This window comes from Ambystoma mexicanum, chromosome 9 (genome assembly GCF_040938575.1).
Source record: "Ambystoma mexicanum isolate Mex_15411 chromosome 9, UKY_AmexF1_1, whole genome shotgun sequence".
Taxonomy (NCBI): Eukaryota; Metazoa; Chordata; class Amphibia; order Caudata; family Ambystomatidae; genus Ambystoma; species Ambystoma mexicanum.
In genome coordinates, this window is record NC_090931.1 from 595,799,731 (window position 1) to 595,824,588 (window position 24,858).

General features: G+C 44.6%; 1 protein-coding gene across 1 annotated transcript in view; it reads left to right on the top strand.

The window, feature by feature from the left end:
• The window catches only part of LOC138488333 (uncharacterized), a 478,649-nt gene that overhangs the window by 56,964 nt on the left and 396,827 nt on the right, over positions 1-24,858 (top strand). Inside the window, exon 2 of the mRNA XM_069615227.1 lies at positions 3,825-4,196. Coding sequence (XP_069471328.1) covers positions 3,825-4,196 — 372 coding nt within the window. The remainder of the gene's footprint in view (positions 1-3,824; positions 4,197-24,858) is intronic.

Below are 24,858 nucleotides of genomic sequence, written 5' to 3' on the forward strand. Positions count from 1 at the left end.
CTATTTGTAGATCTGGTCTGCTTTGTTTTCAATGCCTCCAATGCACAATAAAGTCATGAATTCAAAAAAGTGGGATGAAAAACTGAATCCCCCTCTCTTCGCCCATGTAACTCGCAACTGGAGACACTTATGTTAAAAAAGCCTTATCTTAAACTTGATTTATCAAATTATCTCTGCCACGAGATAACAAGGTCTGTTATCTGGTTGTATTTGAAAAGAATTTTATTTTACACTTTTACTCACATATATAAAAACGCAACATCAATCTTAATGAAATTAACAAGGGTAAACATCCAATTAGAACACAATGGGGTTGCCGAGTGTCTATGATATTATTATACTGCAGTTCATTATTAGTACAATGTAATTGTGCAAAACAAGTTACTGTTACATCTATGCTGTCAAGTTTTTTTTCCTGCAGGTGTTACAAAGTTATAGACATTATCTCTCAGTCACATCTGAGAGATCATTTCTATAGCTTTGAACTGCAGTATACTAATATCATGGTCACTGGGCAACCCCATTGTGTTCTAATTGGATGTTTTACCCTTGTCAATTTCTTTATTTATTTTATTTATTTATTTATTTTATTTATTTATTTAAGATTGAGGTTGCGTTTTTATATATGTGAGTAAAAGTGTAAAATAAATTATTTTCAAATGCAACCAGATAAGAGACCTTGTTATCTCGTGGCAGAGATAATTTGATAAATTAAGTTTAAGATAAGGCTTTTTTAACATAAGAGTCTCCAGTTGCGAGTTACATGGGCGAAGAGAGGGGTAATCAGTTTTCCATCCCCCTTTTTTGAATTCTTAATTCCTTCCCAATTGAAAACTGATGCCCCAATAACAAAAAAGACGGGAAGTACTCGAATGTAACTGAACAATATGGTCATGGACACATGGTGCAGCCTCACATGCTTTGGCACTACCATTGTATGCAAGAGCAGCCGCAACTCTCCAGCAATGCCATCTAATGCCAGTGAAAACTTCGCATACCTGCCCTCCATTAACCCATTAATGCCACGTAATATGAACTGCAGGATACTGTAAAGTGCTCCATGCCGGCCCTCCTGCTTTCAAGGACTGCAATAGTAACTGTTATTATTATAATGCAATGTAATGGCACTGAATGTGTCACCCTCGGTAAAAGAAGGACGACTGAGTTGGCCTTGCGGAGTTTCGAACTTGTGAAGTGCAGGCTGACCTATGTCAGAGGTAAGTGCTTACCTTGTGCCAGACATCCTTATAACATGCCTTGCAGTCAACTGGATTACGGCGCAGCCTCCCACGTGCAGCAACTACCACCACCTGCTAAGCACAGCCACAATTCGGCATATTGATGTATCAGCAAAAAGGCACATCCAGCGCATAGGAACTCATACATTTCATCAGAAAATGCATAATGTCTGTTGCAGGCTATTGTGAACTGTTTTTACTACAATGAAATGGAGTGGCTTAAACATTGACCCTGAGATGAGCTGGTCCCTAGCACAATAAAGACATGAAAACAAATCATAATGCTATACATGGCGGCCGGATAGCACAGCGAGTAGAGCTCGCGCTGCTGCCTGCTGACGCAGGTTCGAATCCCGGCAGGGCAAAACTCCGTCCTTCTGAAGTCAATAAATAAGCACCACACACCGTGGATAAAAATGAGCAGCACCCAGATACCTGAGGGTTCGTAGTGCTATATAAATGCTAAATTATTATTATTATTACATTTTCCTCACTTATGTAAAAGCAGAAGTAGTGGGACACCAGTGCCATTGCAGGCAGACTGATCAGGTGACAAGGAGGTCTGGCCAGCAGTAAGAGAAGGCCTGCTGCAGTGAACAGACAGGAAGTGCAAGTGTCTCAGCTATTAGTTACTCTTCAGAAGTCTGCAAGCCCTGCATCGATGTGTATTCGGTGATTTGGGTGGAAACTGAACCCAGGGGCGCATGCTTCCGAGGCAATCCATTACTTCTTGAGAGCTATAGCTGCCGTCTGTCCCTTGCACTCCGAGTGGTCGCAAATGCTGTGCCAGGGTTACCAAAGGAGAATCCAGGGGTAGCTTCGGCTATCCTGGCTAACCCCAAATGGTAGCCAGTCATTTTACCAACAACATATCAGAGTGGTAAGTTTCACCGAAAGACAAAATACCGAAAAAAATGCGTAAAATCTTAATTAAATATATATATATATATATGGTAGCACGGTAATGGGTTAACATGAGTGGGGATGGGGTTAGGGTGGGGTAAAAAGGATAGACAAATGAGGGGCTTGGGGGACACCCCCCAAATTAAAATAAAAACAACACGTCAGTATTTTTTCGTCATTTTGACCACTACCCCCCCAAATGACATCCCAGACGGGATGCCTCCCTTTTCCTTGGTGTGTGGGAGGTGTAAGGGAGGCAGACACTGGTTCAAACAGACCCCAATAGGCAGGTCGGTGGGTTTGGCACCCTCTTGCCGCATCCTGAGCAGGTCCAGCTGTCTCAACTCTCTGATGATGCGCCCTGTTCACAGATTGTGGCCTACTTGTCCAGCAGCCAAGCAATCCTCCAGCGTTGCTGCTTATTGAATGTAGAAGAGGAATGCACACCACACCTATATGCTATGGCCCCCTCCCCTTCCTGCCCCACCTACCACGCAGCACCCTTTGAAAATACACCCTTGGCTCAGCCTAATGGACCAACATGCCTGGCCAGGGAAGAGGGATCCCTGGAGCCCTCCCTGCTCCAAAGGCATCCCTTTAAAAGAAATATGGACCTGGTTGAGGCTGAAACATGCAGTAGCTTCCATCTGTGTCGTCGGGAAGAATGCTTTTGTGGTGTGAACAGTTACAATTGCACAGGCTGCATGCCGATCCATCCTTACAGCCGCACACAATACATTTGAGTTGAGTGATTTCTTTTTGCCAAAGCGTGCCATTGGTGGGTGTCATGTTTTATAGAAGAATTCATCTATCTTTCATCTTAAAAATTAAAGGGACAACAATGAATTTAGATTCGCATGAAGGAAGGGCCCTAGATTAAGTCAATACATTCGATTTCAGGAACCTTTGTTTGTTGATCATTCCAGGGAAAATGAGAGGAGAGCGTGAGAAAGCTGTGCAGCAGAGCCATTCCTTACACACAGCCCTCAGCCAGGAAGGCGGCAGGTGACCAACACATGTCATGTTCGGAAGCTGTTCCGTGTAAGGGTGGACTGAGGACCCAAATAAGCCCTGGAAATCATGTTCAAAGTCTCCCCATATTACATATTTTGAGCAAGCCCAACCCTTTTCCTATGAGAATCTTTGGAAACAAAGTAGGTGACCAGACAAAAGAGACCCAGGAGGTAGAGGCCCACCAGGAAATCTACAGAGTTCCCTGTAGGCCAGTCCAGCCCTGGTTCCATGCATTCACAATCACTATGCATCATGTGCAGGAACAGAAAAAAAGTAGGGGTAACAGAATTACTGCCACTTTTACTATGACACCATGCAACGGGTTTGGAGGGGAAGTGAACTAAATACCTTTGGCGCTAGGCACGAGGTATTTCCTGCACTTAACCACCAAATATTGGATACGTTTCCATAGGCAGAGTTACCAGCCAAAATAAAGGCTCCAAATTCCACACCAAATCCTATAATCTCTATGAAAGGAGATTAACACTGTCATTCCACCCTTCGGAATCTGACGGGGACAAGACAGGGTGGCGGAAATGGCAAAGGGGAATACTGCCAAAATTATAATGAATGCCAATGTGTTTTAAAGTTAGACCTTCTCTTTCTTTGCTCTTCAGCCTCAGCCTCTTGTTTGATGCTTACTCCTCTAAACACATCCTTTGCTTTCAGCTGGAGATAAATGTGCCAACCCAGAGGACACCGATGGGACATGGAAAAAGATTGAAGCTACTCTTGGCTCCAGAGTCCTCCTGCCCTGTGCCTTTGGTAAAAGGCATTTCACAAAAGCTACCTCTAATACGTCAGTCGTATGGAAAAAAGACAGTGAATACCTGGTACAGGTGAATGTATTAGCCCCAGAAACACGTTTTTGGGGCAGTTGGGGTAGCCACAGTGAGGTGGGATCCAAGAACGGAAGTTTCTCCTTTGTCCTCAAGGAACTCCGCCGGGAAGATGTTGGAAACTTCAGCTGTGTCCTGTACGAAGGTGTGCAATGTGTGTTGGCAACTCAATGGGTCAGGCTGACACTAGCACCTCCAAGTGGTGAGTAAATAAGGAACTGTATTTACATGATTAGTTCACCAAGGAACTAATGATGATCTGTTAGGGTCATGGTTTTTCTACTTTCCACGTGCCACTGTGCACTGCAGTGAGGAGAGATGTCCCATCTCTTGTGTAGAATTCTCATTTAGTGTTCGAGAAATGTGGGCATTGTTAGTAGCTTGAGTGTCGCTGTAAAGAAATCCTGATAACAGAATTACCACCATTTTTACCACTCCACCAAACTATGGGCTTGAAGTAAAGGTGAAGGAAATGCGTCCAGCACTTGGTTCTAAGTATTTCCTCTAGACAAATGGAGGAATTATCGGCAGTGGTAATTCCTCCAGTACTCAATGGTGTCCTGTGGGACAGCATTCCCTGTCGTGGCCACCAAACTATGAACAATGACTTGAGAAAGGAGCCTTCATATTGGACATTCAGAAAAAACCTAAAGGCCTGGCTGTTCATTTAAAGCACCACGCTCCTAGACTCAATGATCCACCAGCTTCGTCTCTTAGTGCGCTAAAACTATTATACCTGACCTTCCATGTACCCCCCTAACATCTCTCCCAAATATCTCTCCCATCCCCTCTTCTTCTGCTATTCCTTTCTCCTGATCTATCAATGTAACGAGCGCCCAGATACCCAAGGGTTCAGCGTGCTGTCACAAAAGCAAAATAAAGAAATGATGGGATATAGCAAAAACTGTTGACATTTACAAAGGCGGTAACAGTAAACACGTTTTCCAGATGTTTGTAACAAGTACTGGTGTTCAGACTGTGATAGAAATACCCTTAGCTGCTTGAGCTTCTCTACCTTAGTAACCCCTCCCCCATCCCCACCAGGTAGTATGGGTTCGGCTGAAAAGACAATTAATCAGGAAGGGTGAGGGCGGAGGGAGTGGGACTAAACCGTTCCCATCACAGCCAACGATTGAAATAAATAAACACACACAAATAACTCAATATAAGTGAGGGTAAAGTTAGATTTGTTTTAAAAGGAAAATCTAGTAAAGGAAGTGGCACTAGGAACCATCTGAGACTAATAAAGGGGGGAGAGGAAGGCAGCACAGGGCATCAGCAAAGGAAAACTGAAACGTCTTTGATGAAGTGTTATAGTTATTAGAAATTACTTTCTTGATCTTTGCCCTACTACTAGCATAGATTATTTAAGGATCTTTTTTTTTAAAGAGAATTTATAAGAAAAAAAATGCAGTCAAATAAATCCACAGGAAACTGTTTAAATCAACACGAAAAGTAATTTAGCAGGTGAGTCTGTGGCACTGGCCATGTCAAAGGCTTTGGCAGAGGGCCGGTATCACCTGCCAAAAACGACATTCTTGCTCAATTGCTATTCTTGTCGAATTTGAGGGTTTTAAATGTTAAATGATGGCATTGTGTGCTGTGATTGGCTAAACAATTCCCCATCAGCAGCACAGCCAATCTAGAGGGGCTGGGTGTTTCGTAGAGCTGTAGAACATATATAAGCAATGACACCTTCCCTTTACCAGGGCAATGATGTATGCCGCCTCAAAGGATATTTTGAACCCATGGGGGAGTCCAGGACGACTCACAGTATCAGTAAGGAGGTGTACCCTCGACCTGCAACACTTATATGCACAAAAAACCCAACAATTGTAAGCTCAACAGTTTACTTGATAGATTAAACCATGATATATTTTTTCACTTAATATCTAACCATCCAATGTATAGAATTCTCTGAGGATGTTGTACATTGGGGACACACATATGTCTTACCTTGAGACCTAGAGTCCCCTGTCAGCGCTTCCTCTTTAAAAATTGTGGGAAGAAATGAGACACATCAGACCCCAATGGAGTGACTGATGTCCAGGGGAGTTGCTAGGTCTGGAAAAGACCCGGGGCTAAACTGATGTCGGAACTGTTGGGACTGGGGGCTAGCTAGTCTTTTGGCTGTAGCTCCTGAGATTCTATCCGGGGCTACAACCAAAAGATCAGGGGCTATAGCCCCTATAGCTCCCCCTAGCAACGCCCCTGATGATGTCACCGACATGTTATCTTTCTAACACACCAGGTAAACATCTTACAATTACACCTGATTGCCAACCCCAACCCGTGATGCCTGTTAGGGACGGGGTGATTCGTTTCCCCGTCACCGAGGGGATACCTCAGGGCAATTGCGAAGAAGGTGGGTCTGAGAGCCATAATACATGCAAAGACCCAAATCTCTCTGCCTGTGATGGAGACAAAGAGCCCCTAGCTGAACCAATTTGCATAGGTTCTTCAGAAGGACTGACTTCAGCTGGTGCGGAACATGGGGTTGGCAAACTGGGAATAGTTCTCGTCTCCTATATTCTCACTGTGTTGTCCTTCAGGAAGAACAAACCATCCCCTGGGTAGGCCAAACACTGGCCCTAGAACACAATGGTGGGCCACCTATCTAAAAGAGAAAGATGGAGAAATGACCCTATTACTTATTAATAAAAGGAGACAAGTGTCCTTCTAGTAACTCAGGTTGTTCTTATTTCCCAAGTGAAAAATATTGTCTGTACTCCTTGTCAAGAAGAGTTGATCTCTACTCCCAACAAGACGCACAGGAGTGAAAAGAGCTTACAATCTAAAACAGCTTCAAGCACTGAAAGCCACATAATGTGTGCATTCTTTCATCTATATTGAACATTAAGTTACATTCGAGCAGGGGATTTTAAACATTTGTTATTCCACCCTCCCTCGAGTATGTATCACAAGAATATAGTAAAATACAAGTCATTCAGTACTCCCCCTTAAATCAGTTTCAATGTATGATTTTTGAAGTATATTTAAAATAGGTATCCAACACCCAAAGTAAAGAATATCCATGAGTTAGTCGACCGGTTTCAGTGACTCTACCGCAGTTATGTCACCTTCATCAGGACCGAGATGTTGCCATAATCACTTCAGGGAAGTGTATGTAGCATAGATGTGGAGAATCCTTTTAGTGATTGTTTATTCTCCCTGTATAGGGGACAAAAGATATGAAGATAGAACGAAAATTCTTCTCATATACTTGTAGTGATTTGTAATAATTATTATTAAAAGGTCGAGACACAACAATTAGCTCATACAGTAACCCTAGCCTCTATCCAATGAAAATCCTCCCTATGCCGGGACAGGATGATGCACAGTTTCATGGAGGACACTCATTTAGGTAGTATGCGCCCAAGAAAACACCTGAGGTGAGAATAAATATCTAATTAAATATTGGTAAAAATGTTAAACCTCAAGCAATGATCTCATCGGTACTGATGCCTATATATGTACAAATTGAACACAGTATGCCAAATATTGGTTCTAATAACATTGCAAAGAGCCAAACATCCTCGCCTCTTGTTCAGGACACGACTTGTGATGAAGAATTAAAGAGCCTTGTAAAAGTAAAATCTGAGGTATTTGTTGGTTAAGATGTAGGAAAGGAAGTCATGGATACATACCTAGTTCCTAGGTCTTGTGACCTAACTGGGAACCATATGGTTTCGTAAAATAGAACAGTAGTCTTGCAAAGTCTCAAGTTTGGCCTTGGACTCTTTAATATCCTCACCTGCTGAATCCGATGAGGTGTCAAGACTTGATGGTCGTGTAGACGATGATACCTCCGTCCCCAAGTACCACTCGAGCAAACAATAAGTTACTGCCCGAGCGATCCTTGAAGCCACAGGTGGTGAATGTCGTCAGCTGGAACCAGGAATGCCGGAAGATGCCCCCCGACCACTGTAAGGCAAACAAGTGGGTTAGATAATAAACACAAACCCAGACCCGAATACTTAATGACTCTACAAGGGGGCTTACCCTGAGTAGTTGGTCGGAACCCAATGTTGGTGTAGGGAACGTTGTCTGAGGCAGCCGGCAGAGGTTGACGACAGGATGGTAGCCTGGCAGGGCACTTCAGAAGGAGTAGACACCACCTGATGCAGGAAACTTGAAACTATGAGCCACTCAGGTAGAGGAGTCCTGAATAGTACGTGATCCAAAGAACAAAGTCAAAAGCTGTAACAAAGGGGAAATCCAACAACAGTCCGATGGGTAAACCGAGGTCGTGTCCGGAGAAAGCAAGTTCCAGCAAAGGCACCAAAAAGGAAATCCAAACCAATCCGAGAGAGGAGCCAAGGTCGTATCCAGAAGGTAGCAAGTTCCAGGCAAAAGTACAATGAGGGGAAGAACCAAATCAGTATCCAAAATTCAATCCGAGGTTGAGGTAGCAAGGTTAGTCCGTAGTCCGTAGAAACGCCAAACAGGAATCAGCTGTGAAGCACTGAATGGCAGTCAGCGCGTCGCTTTTGAACGCTGAACCGCGATCACGTGACCGTGACGCCGTCACCCGTCACGTGATCGAACGTGCTGAGAAGGCCTCCCCAGGCGTCGGAAACGGAGACATTGCAGGACACCTGTGGCACGTCTCCACGGCAACTGCCAACGCCGAACCGGGAAATGAGGCAGAAGTCGGCGTTGACGTTCCTGGCCAACCCCTTGCCGGCAGGCCTGCAGGTGAGAGCGTGTCCTGACACGTGTGGGGACCTGGTGTGCTTTATGTGCCTGCCGTGTTTTCGTGGTGGTGGGGGTCGGGTTTCGGGGTTTGTCTGAGGGGCGCGTGGATGGGGGCGTGACAGAGCCCCCCCTCAAGGGCCCACGACCCCGTGGGCTGGAAGGGTGTTCCCTGTGGAACTGAGCCACCAATAACGAGCATGAACATCAGAAGATGGAACCCAGGACCGTTCCTCAGGACCATAATCCAGCCAGTCCACCAGATATTGCAATCGCCCCCTAACAACCCGGGAACCCAGTACAGCGCTAACCTCGTATTCCTCTTGGGAAACCACAGAGACAGGACCGGGAGTGGAAACAATGCGTGTGGTATCAGGACAAGGCTTGAGGAGAGATGTATGGAAAACAGGGTGCAGCCTCCATGAAGCAGGGACATTGAGGCGATAGGCCACCGGATTCAGGACCTTGGAGACCCTATATGGGCCGACAAAGCGGGGCAGCAGTTTACGACAACCAGGTATATGTAGATGACGTGTAGACAACCATACCCGATCACCCTGTTTGTATGCTGGGGCATCTTTCCTTCTTTTATTAGCAGCAGTCCTCATCAACACCTGAGCCTCCCGGAGATGGACAAGGGTTTGGCATGTACGGATGCGAGATCTCGGACACAATCGTTTGCCACAGGGGTACCGGTACGTACTGCAGGGGCACTGGTAAGGTCAGAATCAGAAAAGGGCAGGGTACGTGGATGTTGGCCATAGAGCGAGTAAAATGGAGAAAAACCAGTGGACGAATGCAAGGCATTGTTATAAGCAAATTCCGCTAAATGCAGTGAATCAAGCCAGGTATATTGGAATTGCAAAGCCAAACAACGTAAGTACTGTTCCAAGGCCTGGTTTACTCTTTCGGTCTGACCATCGCTCTCTGGATAGTAGGCCGAAGAGAAACGGGCATCTATGCCTAGTAGTTTGGTAAGGGCTACCCAGAAACGTGACGTGAACTTAGACCCCCGGTCTGACACAATGACACATGGCAAACCGAACAGACAAAAAACAGATTTAAAGAACATCCTAGCCAATGAGGGAGCAGTAGGAATGCCTTTGCATGGTACAAAACGGGCCATTTTCATATACGAGTCTCCCACTACCCAAATCGTATCGTAGCCTTGTATACGAGGTAAGTCCATTATTAGATCCATTGACACCGTATGCCAGGGTTTCGGGGGTATGGGTAACGGTTGTAGTAGTCCCAGTGGACAGCCCCTCCGAGTCTTGCATTGTGCGCATGTGGAGCAGGTGTTAACATACCTCTAAACGTCTCGCCGCATCGATGGCCACCAGCACCAGCGTTTTAACAATTCTAGGGTACGTCGCTGACCTGGATGGCCATTGATAAGAGCATTGTGGGACCATTCTAAATCTTGGTTGCGAATGTCACTGGTGGGCAGGAACAGTTTTCCTTGAACAAAAGGTAACCCAGCCTGCATGACGGGATCCCAATCAGTCAATACCTGGGGATGATGTGTAACCCATTGGCGTATAGCCGTTAACATAGGAGGGGGTGGAGTGCAAGCACACACAACATGGCCTTTACCCAAGAGCTTTTCAGGATATGACGGAAGAGGAACCCCCCCAGGTGAACGGGACAGGGCGTCAGCTTTACCATGGATCATCCCAGGTCTATGCTTGACAAGAAAGTCGTAGGCGGCAAAAAATAGGTGCCAACGGACCTGTCTACTATTGACACACTTCAGTGATGCTAGGTCCTGTAGGTTTTTGTGGTCCGTGTAGACTGTAGTTTGGTGTTTTGCCCCCAGAAGATGGTGTCTCCAGACTAGAAACGCGTCTCTGATAGCTAGAAGTTCCTTTTCAGTGACCGTATAGTGTGTTTCGGTCGGTGTGAATTTCCTGGAATGGTAAGCCACCGGGTGTAGTGCCCCGGTGGTGGGACATGTTTGGGACAAGACGGCACCTAACGCAAATGAAGAAGCATCCGCTTCAACGACATATGGGAGCTCCGGATCCGTATGTTGCAGGACTGGAGCTGTGGTGAACGAGGTTTTGAGGGTATCGAAAGCTGCTTGATGTGTAGTGGTCCAATCAAACAATGCTGCGGGACTGGTCAATGCGGTTAAGGGGGCCACAATGGAGGAGAAGTTTGCGATGAATCTTCTGTAAAAATTAGCAAACCCTAAAAAGGATTGCAGTTGCTTCAATGTGACAGGGACCGGCCAATTTGTGATGGCTTGGACTTTGGACCGATTCATTGTTAGCCCCCCAGTTGAGATGTGGAAACCCAAGAACTCGACTTCGGCTGTGTGAAACAGACATTTCTCGGGTTTAGCATATAACAAGTTCTTTCTGAGTCTGGTGAGAACTTCTCTGACGTGAAGGACGTGTTCAGCAAGTGTTTGGGAGAATATCAATATGTCGTCCAGATACACTACGACATAAATGTCCAGAATATCACTGAATATATCATTTACAAATCGTTGAAAGGTGGCTGGGGCATTGCAGAGGCCAAAAGGCATCACCATGTACTCATATAAGCCCTGGTGAGAGCAGAAAGCTGTTTTCCACTCGTCGCCAGCGTGCATACGAACTAGATTGTATGCTCCCCGGAGGTCCAACTTAGTATATATTGACGCATTGGTCAGTTTGTCTAGCAGGGTAGAAATGAGCGGGATGGGGTAGCGGTTTTTTATGGTGATCACATTCAGACGCCTGTAATCAACACAAGGGCGGAGATCTCCCTCCTTTTTCGGGACAAAGAAAATTGGACTGGCCACGGGTGAAGAAGAAGGTCTGAAATGACCTAAGTGTAGAGCGTGGTGAATGTATTCCTTCAAGGCCGTTTCTTCTGATGGTGATAATGAATAAATGCGTCCCTTGGGAAGCGATGCCCCGTCGATCAAATCAATGGGACAATCATATGGTCTGTGAGGGGGCAGCACCTCGGCAGATGCTTTATCAAAAACTGAATGAAAATCATGGTACTCTGAGGGTACTCCCCACATAGTGGCTCCAACCGTATGCGTTATTTCGGTAGGACCACCCTCCACTACAGGGACCAAGTGTAGCCCCCCAAGTGCCCTTGCCGGGTTGTTAATGTTTTCGTCTTCCAATAAACAAAAGTGTTGGCAAACTTCTGATTCAAAGGACACCTGACCCGTACCCCAGTCGATGAGTGGGTTATGTCTTTTCAACCAGGGAAGGCCAAGGATTATTCCGAACTGTGGTGTTGATATCAGGTCGAAGGACAGCTGTTCTTTATGATTGCCCTGGATGATCACGTCCATCTGAGCGGTCTGTTGTTTGATCAGACCGGAAATGAGGGAGGACCCGTCCACAGTCTGGACAGGCTCAGGATGTGTCTTGGTCACCAGTGGAAGGTTCATTGCTTTGGCCAAAGAAATATCAATGAAGCAACCAGTAGCCCCTGAATCAATGACAATATGGACTGTGTGTGAACATTCTCTAGCAGGGTGAAGCACTGGCTGAACGACTACCGGTCTTACTGGGCCGAAGGAAGGAACCCCAGGGTTGTGAACCGAGCTCGTCTTGTCCCCCGTACTCAAGGACGAGCTTTCTGAAAACCCGAAGTCTTATTCTTCGAATGCCGTGGACACTCTTTGACAAAATGACCATTGAGGCCACAATAGAAGCATGCATTGTCGGTTCTCCGACGTTCTCTTTCGGTCTTGGTGATGGGACTTTGTAGACCCCCTATTTGCATGGGTTCACCTGTGCCACTTGGTGAAGAGGGCAATGGTTTTGCTAAAAAAAACAGACTCCGCCCGACGTTCGGACTTCCGAGCGTCTACTTGGAGGGCTAGGTCTACTAGGTCAGAATATGCATCTGGAAGGGAAGGGACGACAGAAAGAGCGTCCTTCATAGTGTTACACAGACCCGTGTAGAACACCACGGCTTTCTTGTTTTCAGGCCATGAAGTCTCGGCTGACAATTGGTTGAACCGTGTGATGTATTCTATTAAGGTCTGTCTACCTTGGGATAATTCCAGTAACTCTAGATCTCGGGACTGGGCTTTATATCTGGTGTCAAATACCTTGGCCAACTCGCTTACCAGGAGATCAAAATCGTAAAGGGCCGGGTGATCGTTCTCAAGAAAGGGGTTAGCCCAAGTAGCAGCAACACCGGCCAGGTGGGAGAGTAGGAAGGCGGCTTTTGTGGTGGAGTCATGGAACACCAATGGTCGACAAAGGAAATGTAGCTTACTCTGATTGATAAATTCTCAGGTGGTGCCAAAGGAAACTGGGTAGGCAATACCACAGAAGCCGGTGGTATGGGAGGTACGGAAGGACCCGGGGTTGGGGGTGCCTGGTCACCAAATTCGGCATCAGCCGGTAACGGGTTGCGGGTGATTTGGATATTGTCTAAGCGATGATGTATCGCAGTGGTAGCAGCCGCTACTTCGGTTCTAAGGGATGCAACAGCTTGCATTAAAGCGGCCACGGGATCCCCGGCAGCGGTTTCCATCGTCTGGACGACCAAAAGGGCTTCACAGTCTGTCAAGACTTGATGGTCGTGTAGACGATGATACCTCCGTCCCCAAGTACCACTCGAGCAAACAATAAGTTACTGCCCGAGCGATCCTTGAAGCCACAGGTGGTGAATGTCGTCAGCTGGAACCAGGAATGCCGGAAGATGCCCCCCCGACCACTGTAAGGCAAACAAGTGGGTTTGATAATAAACACAAACCCAGACCCGAATACTTAATGACTCTACAAGGGGGCTTACCCTGAGTAGTTGGTCAGAACCCAATGTTGGTGTAGGGAATGTTGTCTGAGGCAGCCGGCAGAGGTTGACGACAGGATGGTAGCCTGGCAAGGCACTTGAGAAGGAGTAGACACCACCTGATGCAGGAAACTTGAAACTATGAGCCACTCAGGTAGAGGAGTCCTGAATAGTACGTGATCCAAAGAACAAAGTCAAAAGCAGTAACAAAGGGGAAATCCAACAACAGTCCGATGGGTAAACCGAGGTTGTGTCCGGAGAAAGCAAGTTTCAGCAAAGGTACCAAAAAGGAAATCCAAACCAATCCGAGAGAGGAGCCGAGGTCGTATCCATAAGGTAGCAAGTTCAAGGCAAAAGTACAATGAGGGGAAGAACCAAATCAGTATCCAAAATTCAATCCGAGGTCGAGGTAGCAAGGATAGTCCGTAGTCCGTAGAAACGCCAAACAGGAATCAGCTGTGAAGCACTGAATGGCAGTCAGTGCATCGCTTTTGAACGCTGAACCGCAATCACGTGACCGTGACGCCGTCACCCGTCACGTGATCGAACGTGCTGAGAAGGGCTCCCCAGGCGTCGGAAAAGGAGATATTGCAGGACGCCTGTGGCGCGTCTCCACGGCAACTGCCAACGCCGAAACGGGAAATGAGGCAGAAGTCGGCGTTGACGTTCCTGGCCAACCCTTGCCGGCAGGCCTGCAGGTGAGAGCGTGTCCTGACACGTGTGGGGACCTGGTGTGCTTTATGTGCCTGCTGTGTTTTCGTGGTGGTGGGGGTCGGGTTTTGGGGTTTGTCCGAGGGGAGCGTGGATGGGGGCGTGACATGAGGCTTCTGTCATCTTCTTCATCTTTTTCTTTTTCTCCTTCACAGTCTGTCTGCTGGAGTGGAGATAAGGTTTATCCCCGTTGGAGGCCACCGTGCTTGATTCAATAAACAAACCAACAACGGTGCCACACTGGGGGATAACTCAAACGGGGAAAAGCCTTCAGGCAGAAAAAACCCTGGAGATTGAGATGTATTTTGTCTACATAGATTGCTGGTGTCAACGTAAGTAAATAATGCAGTTTCTTCATGGTAGCAAGTATTATGACCGTAGAGAGTCAAAGAGTGATATGGAAGTAGGTAGCGAGCAAGTAGAATCTCCAGAAGTGAGAAAGCAGGCTGCATGGAAGCCAGGAGAAAGGCAAGAGGGAAGCAAGAACTAGCGTCTTACCCGCAGGAGAGAGGAAGGTTTGCAACGGGAGGCGCTGCCGGTCCAGAGCCATGATAAACAGTGGGCGGCCATTTTGGAATAACGACTGATCCAGAAGCTCCAGTGGTCTCGGGAGGATAACTCAGCGGCAACGTGCTCATATTGTAAACAAGACGACACGGAGCAACACAGGTTCGAACCCTGGGTCCGCGCTTAGAAACCTATTAAGCGCGTTATAAATAACCTATCATATCATATCATACGACATGTTATTCTTCTTAGCCTGGGGTTACTAGGTTTCCAGGGATGTCTACGGTGGTACTGCTGCATCAAAAAAGGGGCATGAATGTTACGTTCTGGTTCCCAAGTTCTTTCTGCTTCTGTGTATCCTTTCCAATGGACAAGATACTGGAGTGTTCCCCGGAAATATCTGGAGTCTATGATGCAGGAAACGTCATACTCTTGAAGATCTGGTTGTTTTACATCCAGTTTCAGTTCCTTCTTTCGTTGGTATTGATCTGGATGATAGGATTTTAGTAAAGAGGAATGAAACACAGGATGCAATCGGCTAAGGCTTGGGCACTTGAAGTCTAAATGCCACAGATTGACCTTTGAGAGAACCTGGAAGGGCCTGATATACGTGGAGTCAGTTTGGACAGTCGAAGCCATCTAGGTAACATAACATGGATCCTCTTTACCAGTCCGGACATTGTCTTCGTCCCCTGTCTGCATAGTATTTGTTTCTCCTCTTGCTTTGTCAGAGGTTGACCAAAGCATCTCTATGGGCCTGGTTAAGTTCTTCTAGCAAGGTGTCCACGGAATGGACTTTAGAAGGTGCAAATGCAGAAGTAGGCATGTGTTTGGGATGAAATCCATAAGTGCAAAAGAGGGGACTCATTTGGATGGTGGTATGGATTGTGTTATTGTATGTGAATTCTTCCATGGGTAATAGATCGTGCCAATTGTCCTGTTCCTTATTGGTGAAGCATCTCAGATATTGTTTCAGGGTGTGGTTCAATTTTTCCGTTTGCCTGTTACTCTGGGGTTGATAAGGAGCTCTAAGGACCCCCAGGAGGTTGCACAGGGTAGACCAGAATACTGAGGTGAATTGAGGTCCTCGATCCGATATCACTGTCTGTGGTAAACCATGTAACCTGAAGATGTTGCAGAGGAATACCGAAGCCCTCTGAGGTGCAGTCGGAGTTCCTGGCAAGGTAGAGAAGTGAGCCATCTTGGTAAAAGAATCTATTGTGACCATAATAGCTGTGTAACCCCTAGTCCTTCTGGAGTGGATTCTTGTTGGAGAAGGCCCATGGGTTGAGCTGTAGAATTCTTACTTTGGGCACAAACGGGACAAGAAAGAACGTAGTTCTGTACATCCTTCCTAATGGAAGGCTACCAAAAGGAACGGGAAGTCAGTTCAAGTGTAGCAGCTACTCCTTTGTGACCCGCTGTCTTGAGATCATGTCACCAGGCCATAACCAACGTCTGCAGATTTGTAGTAGGCATACACAGTCTTTTGTCTAGGAAATAAAAACCCTGTTCTTTTTTTCAAAAGATACAGTGGTTCCAAATACATTAAAAGTATTCTGTCTCTGGAGGTGTCTTTAATATCCTTCAGAAAGGTGTTGACCTCGAACAAACAAACTTCTTGCCAGGCAGTAGAATTTCCTGAGTTTTGGACTGTTCAGGTGCATTCCAGATACTCCTAGAGAGACCGTTTGCTAAAATGTTCTTATTTCACGGTATGTATGTGATGTAAAACTCGAATTGAGAGAAGTAATATGCCCATCCCACGTGTCTGAGTTCTGACAGTTCATCTGTTGAAGTACTCTTAGGTTGCCATGATCCGCCCGGACCTCAAAAGGGTGAGTTGCTCCTTGAAGGAGATGTCGCCACTCAGGACAGGCCTGTCTGAAGGCTAGGAGTTCTTTCTCCAAAACCAAGTGGTTTATTTCACTGGTGGTAAGCGTGCAGGAGTAGTAAACTACTGGATGCTCCTCCATGTCGGTACCAGTTTGTAAAAATACAGCTCCAATGGCACCAGCTGGAGCATCCGTCTCCACTACAAACAGAATGGTTAGATTGAGTTGATGAAGGACGGGAGAGGAACAGAAGTGGGACTTCAATTTTTGGAAGGCTAGGTCTGCCTTATAATCCCATTGGAAGCAAACATCCTTCTTCAGCAAGGCCGTTATATGGTAAGACGGTTGTAGGTCAAATGGTCGAAAACCAAATGGTCGACTGACCATTTGATCAAAGTAAAATGGTCGAAAACAAAAGGTCGAATTTTTTATTTTTATTTTTTTTTATTTTATGGGGGGGTTCCCACCCAACCACCCTTTTTCTTTATTAAAAATATTTTTTAAGCAACCAAAACTAAAAAAATATATATATAAATAAATAAATAAATAAATTCGACCTTTTTTTTCCGACCATTTTGATTCGATCAAATGGTCATTCGATCTTTTATTTTCGACCATTTGACCGGATACCGGGTAAGACAATGTTGGAAAGGTTTTTTAATGAATTTTTCGATAGAAGTTTGCTAATCCAAGGAAGATTTGTATCTCCTTAACTGTTTGAGGCGTGGGCCATTGCATGATGGCTCAGATCTTTTGGGGATCCATCTGGACTCCGTCTTTGGAAATGATAAATTCCAAATAGGGTACGGATGATGTCTCAAAGACACATTTCTCTGGTTTGGCAAGTAGTTTGTGTAGTCGTAGGCGGTGAGGAACTTCGTAACATGCTGAACATGTGCCGAGATGGAGGAAGAGAAACCCAAAATATCGTCCAAGTAGACAATAACCATGCAGAGGAATATGTCGGCAAAAACCTTATCCATGAAACGTTGGAACACTCCAGGAGCATTAACCAGGCCAAATGACATCACTTAATATTCAAAGTGTCCCAAAGGTGTTCTGAAGGTGGTCTTCCATTCATCTCCCTCACGGATACGTAGCAGATGGTAGGCGCCTCGCAAATCCAACTTGGTGAAGATGGTTGCTCCTTGACGGTTCAAGGCTCAAGAATATCCTTGATAAGTGGCATGGGATACTGATCCTTGACAGTGATGGCATTTAGATGTAGATAATCAATACATGGTCTTAGTTCTTTAGTTCCTTTCTTCGGAATGTCGGAGAGGGAGGCCCCAGCCGCAGATCGTGACTCCCTTATGAGACAATTTTTTAGATTGTCCGTGAGATATTCCTGAAGGGCTTCCTTCTCAGGAAGAGACAAGGAAAACATTCTACCAAAAGGAACCGACATATCGGATACTAGGTCTATGGCACAATCTTCCACTAGATGAGGTGGCAATTCCTTCGGTAATTTGTCCTCGAATAAATCCCTAAACGAGTCATACTTGGCTGAAACACAAAGGTTCACTGAGGTAGGCAGATTCAAAGACAACCTCGTCTCAAGAGTAGTCTTCTCTAGAGGTTTGTATTCTTGCTTGCAGTTGGAAAAGCAATATTCCGACTGGAATCGTACGGTCTTAACAGGCCTATCAATCAAGGGATTATGTCTACGCAAACATGGTATACCTAAAATAATGGGAAAATGTGCGGTGCATATCAGATCGATAGTGAGCATCTCTTGATGGTTGAACATATCCATTTGTATGGCTTTGGTGTGCTGTAATATAGGGCCGGATATCAACGGCACACCATCCACACCTTCAATGGGCACCGGTTCTGTCTTATCCACCCTTGGAATGTTTCATTCTGTAGGCAAAGTGAAATCCATGAAGTTACCGGCTGCCCCACAGCCCGCAAAGGCTATATCCTCAATGGCAGCTGTCTTATGTTTATAAAGAAGGACGCTGAAAACCATTAATCTACTTGATCCTGAGCCCTTGTTCTGGTATAACAGGGACCTGATTGCCAACCCCAACCCGTGATCTCTGTTAGGGACGGGGTGATTCGTTTCCCTGTCACCGAGGGGATACCTCAGGGCAATTGCGAAGAAGGTGGGTCTGAGAGCCATAATACATGCAAAGACCCACATTTTTCTGCCTGTGATGGAGACAAAGAGCCCCTAGCTGAACCAATTTGCATAGGTTCTTCAGAAGGACTGACTTCAGCTGGTGCGGAACATGGGGTTGGCAAACTGGGAATAGTTCTCGTCTTCCGTCATTCCATCTTCTTTTCTGTCATCCGGAACTCTACTTGTAAGGAGAGGGAGGCCAAATCCTGGAAAGAGGCAGGTCGAGCCACCCTAGATAACTCGTCCTTTATCTCCTTGTTGAGTCCTCTCTGGAAGATGGTCAATAAGGCAGATTCAGGCCAACCTGCTTCAATGGCCATACGTTGGAATGTAGTAACGTACGACTGTACATCCAAAGATCCTTGATCAACATCTAAGAGGGATTTGTAGGTAGAAAAAAGGACTTCTGGTTGCTCGAATCTCTCTTTGAACATCAAAACAAAGGCAGGGTAACCCATAAGAACTGGATTAGCAATTGTAACCAAGAGAGTTGCCCAGGCCCAGGCCAAAACTAGGTTGGAAACCAGGAATCCTACCTTAGTCTGATCCGAATCATAGGCCCTTGGCCTAAAGGTAAAGTAAACCGAACATGCATCCAAGAATTCGGTGAGTGTGCGTGGGGATCTGTCAAATTATCCCCAAAGGGAAAGGTTAGAGGAGGAAGGTCTCCTCGCAGGTCTTCCCTGGTAGTGATTATCTGTCGTAAAGTAGCGTTTTTGGTCCGCAGGTTTTGCATTTCATGAGTGAGTCCTTGCACCGCAGCTACCAGTTCTTGGTACTGCTGCAAGCTAGCCATTTTATGGCATTGCAATCTCTCAAGTTTGGCCTGGGATTCTTTAATGTCCTCACCTGCTGAATCCGATGAGGCTTCTGTTATCTTCTTTTTTTTCTCGTTCTCCTTGACAGTCTGTCTGCTGGAGTGGAGATAAGGTATATCCCCCCCGTTGGAGGCCACCATGCTTCATTCAATAAACAAACCAAGGACAGTGACACGCTGGGGGATAACCCGAACGGGGAAAAAGCCTTCAGGCAGAATAAATCCAGCGACTGAGATCTATTTCGTCTCTGTAGATTGCCGGTGTCAACGTAAGTAAATAATGCAGTTTCTTTGTGGTAGCAAGTATTATGACCGTAGAGAATCACAGAGTGCTTTGGAAGTAGGCAGCGAGTAAGTAGAATCTCCAGAAGCGAGGAAAGCAGTTTGCATGGAAGCCAGGAGAAAGGCAAGCGAAAGCGGGAGGAAAGCAATGAGGGATGCAAGAGCTAGCGTCTTAAATGGAGAAGAGAGAAAGGGTTGCAAGGCGAGGCGCTGCTGGTCCGTAGTGTGATAAACAGTGGGCGGCCAGCCATGTTGGAATAACGACTAGACTGCTGACAGCGCTTCCTAGCATAACATCGTGGAACAGCTACCCTAGTACCCTTCACCTCCAGATGCTCCAGCGCTGAAGTATGACACAGGGCAAGAGTTGTAGTACTGCAAAGGAAACTTCTATGGAATCTGGTACTATAAAATTGGCCCTCCTAAATGCAAGGTCACTGTCAAACATGCCATTGATATACATGACTATATCATGGACAATGGGATTGATGTAATGTGTATTACATAGACATGGCTAAAGGACTCAAATGGTACTCAAATTGATATTGTAACTCCTGCATGTTATGATTTTTTTTGTAACTATCACCAACAAGGAAATGGGGAGGGCTAGATTTTATAGCAAAAAAGAACTCCAAAAAGAATGTGTTTGAAGCAAATATAGTTTGTGAAAACTGCAAGATTATTCTTATAAAGCTACCCCTAATGAAAATAGAGTGAATTTTGCCATGAATTATCATCCCCCAGAGGAAATGCCATCTTTTAACGAAGAACTTGTCTCCCACCTGACCCCCTTGAATAAACCCAACAGTGCTACTGTAGTATTTGGAGATTGTAAATCGGTGGTATGGAGACACCTCAGATACGGAAGCTTAAAGTTTAGAACATTATCTAAATATCTTATAGATTAAAATCCAAAACAAAGAACCCACACATGTGAAGGGAAACATCTTACATTCAGTGGCCTGACATAACATTGTCATAGAGAGAGTGGGGAAAAAGCCATGTATTTGATGCAACCATTCCATTATATAATGTTCTTTAGTGCTACCGGAGAAGCCGCGACATATAAGTAATGTTCCTAAGAAATTCTCCAGCCAAAATCTGAACAAGATTAATATTGATGACTTAGAAAGCTGTCTTAAATCAATCATGGAGACAACCACTGATCAGGATCTTCCTAGAAGATTAGTAGATGTATATGGGTTACAGCTAAATACACTATTAGACAGAGTGGCCCCAATAAAATCTAAAACGATAATAGATAAGCCATATCATCAGAATTGGTTCACCCCAGCCCTGACGTATCTTAAGACACATAAAAGACATGTTGAACGGGTTTGGGTAAGAAATAAATCTGATGCTAATAAGAGGGTATGTAAGCTACAGGGAAAAATATATAAATCTAACAATTCATTAAACTAAAGAACACTTTTATTACAAACAAATTGAAAAGAATGACACAAAAAAACCTTTTGAGTGTTTTAGAAATCTGCAGAGACCGAAAGTACAATCACACTCGTTTGTTCCAGGAAGAGAGGATTATACTAGAGTTCAACAAGCCTTTTTAGATGAGGTTAATCTTGCCTGTAGCAAGATTATTACTAACCTAAATACAGAAGGGGTTCCCGATCAACTTAGGCCAGATGAGAATAAAGAATTTCAATTTCAATTTAAACCTACCAACATTGTGGAGATGAAAAGAATTCTTCAAAAGATGCACCCCAGTACGTGTCCAGGTAGCGTTCTCCCTTCCAAAATAATCTTAGGAATTATCAAGTTTATTTATCCTTTTCTCACAAGATTTGTAAACGCATCATTTGTCCACAAATCTGTATATGGTGTTATTAAGGAAGTCGTGTTCACCCTATCAGTAAAAAAACCTGGCCTAAATCCCAAAGAGGCATCTAATCTAAGGCTGATCACTAATACCCTATTTTTGTTAAGAATTGTGTATAAAATCGCAGCTACACAACTTCAAGAACATCTTGAAGATGTTGACATTCTCCACTCTAGACAGTCACAATTCCGGAGTAATTATTCAACTGAAATTGCCCTTTTAGACTTACAGACACAAATGTCAAATACTATCAACAAAAGCAAGACATTGATATTACTGGACCTGTCTGCTGCATTTGATTTGTTAGATCATGAATAGCTGTTGAAGACATTGGCACTTACAGGCAATTGTTCTAGAGACACTATTAAATGGATCAACTCTTTTTTTTAGTAATAGAAGGTCAAGGGTTTGTTGGGGGAGGCCTCTTCAGAACCAGCCGAAATATTTTCTGGGGTCCCGCACAGAGAATGCTTATCCACTGCGCTATTTAACATCTATATTACGCCCCTTTGCGACTAATTGGAATACATGGGGATCAAATTAATGAATTATGCAGATGATATCCACCTATTGATGGAACTAATTCGGGACTACGAGAAAGACTCCGGAAGATTGACAGAGATTTACAGAACTAGGACAACAAACTGGCTATGCCTAAATAGTACATAAACAGAACATTTGATCTATGGAACAAGGTAAGCTATGGCGAAACTAGGTCCTGAGTATGCAGCTTTTGAGGTGGAAGATTATCGCATTCTGGTGTCAGACAAAGTAAAAAAACGTTAGGTGTTTTTTTGGAAGGCTCCCTTAGTGCTCAAGCTCATGTGAATTTTGTGGTAAAAATGTCTCTCTACCATCTAAAGGTTCTGAGACAGGTTAAACCCTTGGTAACATGCACAAACTGTGAAACTCTTGTTAGAGCCATCATTATGCAAAGATTAGACTACTGCAATGTCTTGCTTAGTGTTGCTAGCACGGAATGTAAACAGAAACTCCAGGTAATACAAAATAAGGCAATTAGGATTCTCAGGAATGTTGCAAGAAGAGAGCACATAACCAGTAATAGCAAAGATCTACACTGGTTATCAGTAGCCACTGGGACACGCTTCAAAGTGATCTCACTAACCCATAAATGCCTCTACAGGAAAGCCCCACCGTATTTTAATAAAATTTGAAGTTGTATGAACCAAACCTACCTTTATGTTCCAGTTATACACACTGCCTGACCACTCCTCGTGTTAATAGAGAAAGAGGCAATGATCGGTCCTTCCCAGTCTTGGTAGCACAGGCTTGGAATACCTTACCGGTGGACCTACAACAGGAAAAAAAGGTCACTGTTTTTTAAAAAAAAGCTTGACAACTTTTTTATTTGAATAAATAGGGTTGAATTGTAGTATATTTTATGCCTTGCGTTTGACTCTGTTTGTCTGTGTGTGATTGTGCGCCCTGATGCCTGCAGGCTTTTGGCTCATTATAAACAGATAATACATAAATAAACATGTTGGACATGCACTAATGTTGCCTCGGCCTTTTAACACTAGCGGATGCCTTTTCATTATGTTCCCAATTGTATCTATATGGTGATTTGGGAGAGAACATGAATAATGCGAATGTGCTTTAGCGTACAATTCATTACGTTACAGTTGTGTGGTTATGATCTGTAACTGTAACTACTACCACGAGTTTGCAGTGAACGCGACTAGTTGATCTGGTCAAGGTTACCTTACCTCATCCTTGGTATACTGCGCTGCGATTTTCGCATCCAGGGTCTGCCGTTTATGTACTTCCAATAGTAAACCAAACAGTCTCTGGCAACGCTAAGTATGTCGCTAATCACATGAGCGTGATCTGTATCAGTACGCTTGGATTCCCAAGCTTGACATATCAATGGAATCCACCATCATGCAATGGACTCAGTCAGCTACATAGGCCTAGATGCTAGATGAGTAGGTGATTGAATGCCTTCTAGCATACCGCATTGAAGTAAAGCTACAGTCTCTGTCATTAAATATCCTTTTATAGAAAGGGAAATCAGTGTGCGTGCCTATACTGGGCACATTTAAAAAACAACTCCATTGGTCTTGAAGTCTGTATATCCGCCCACTAGTGTCAGTTATATAGTAATACGTATACAAAATCCAAGGTGGCTTTTATTTCTCCGGGGCATTGCCTGCTATCTGGGAGTTATTCAGTGTATATTTTAAGTTTACTGTCCATCTAAGGTAAAAACCCTTCTCTTTTTTGGAATTTCATAGGGACAGCTAATGTATTTGTCTGATCACTGGTTAAAATGCAATCCTTTCTGTGCACTAGCTAAAAGGTTTTATCTAGACATTTTATCCCCACAAACAGTCCTTGAGACTGTACAAATCGAGTATATATGATTCATAATTGCAACTCTTTAATGTTAGGATGTGTGTTGTGAAAAATAGTATGAGCATCAAACCCAGTACACATTATATACTCAGTAATTCAAGCATTCAATCCTTTTATCACAGACACATTTGTTCAATATAAAGATCTGTAGTCATTCTTATGCTACCAAAATGCTCTTTGATTTTATGCAAAGCATCTCGGAACCTCCATTCTTGCTATTTGCCACCTTCTCTTTCCTTCTAGAGGTACTGTGACAGAGTACAATGGGTATGCACTAGGCTGTCCATTTCGGGATGATAGCCTAGCAGAGAATTATGCATATGCTTATGGCTACAATATATAGCAGCAGTGAGCATTAGAAATGTTGTCTCAGAAAACATGCTTCTTACTTGGAAAAGTTCAATCTCAGATTAAGACCAATTACCTGTTTCTTCTGTGAGCACCAATGTAATGATTCATTTTCTGTGATGTCCAATGATTGGATTGTAGTGCTGCTGAACCAGTCTGCCGTTCCTCTGGTCCCTTGAAAGGTTTATCTGAACCCTAACATCCCCTGCAGAGCTTATTCACATCCTCCTCGCTTCTATGTACAGATAATGTACACATAGTGTGATGGTGACATTCCTGCAGGACACACACAATGACAACGTATGTGCCTAAAATAAAAGCCTGGTCCCACCTCAGGGGATCCCTCTGCCATTTCTGCTCTCTTTCTACTTTTAAACATAAAACCACAGGCCCTCCTCAAGTTATCTGTGTTTTTCCTCTGGTGGCGTTGCTGGAGTTGCACAAGCAAGGACACACCTGACAACAATGACTCTTGCTCAAGTTGAGAGAGACAGACATAGGATGAGAGAGGTGTAATTATCCTGGTTCAGCTATTTTATTTGATCATTATTGTTTATGATATATATATATATT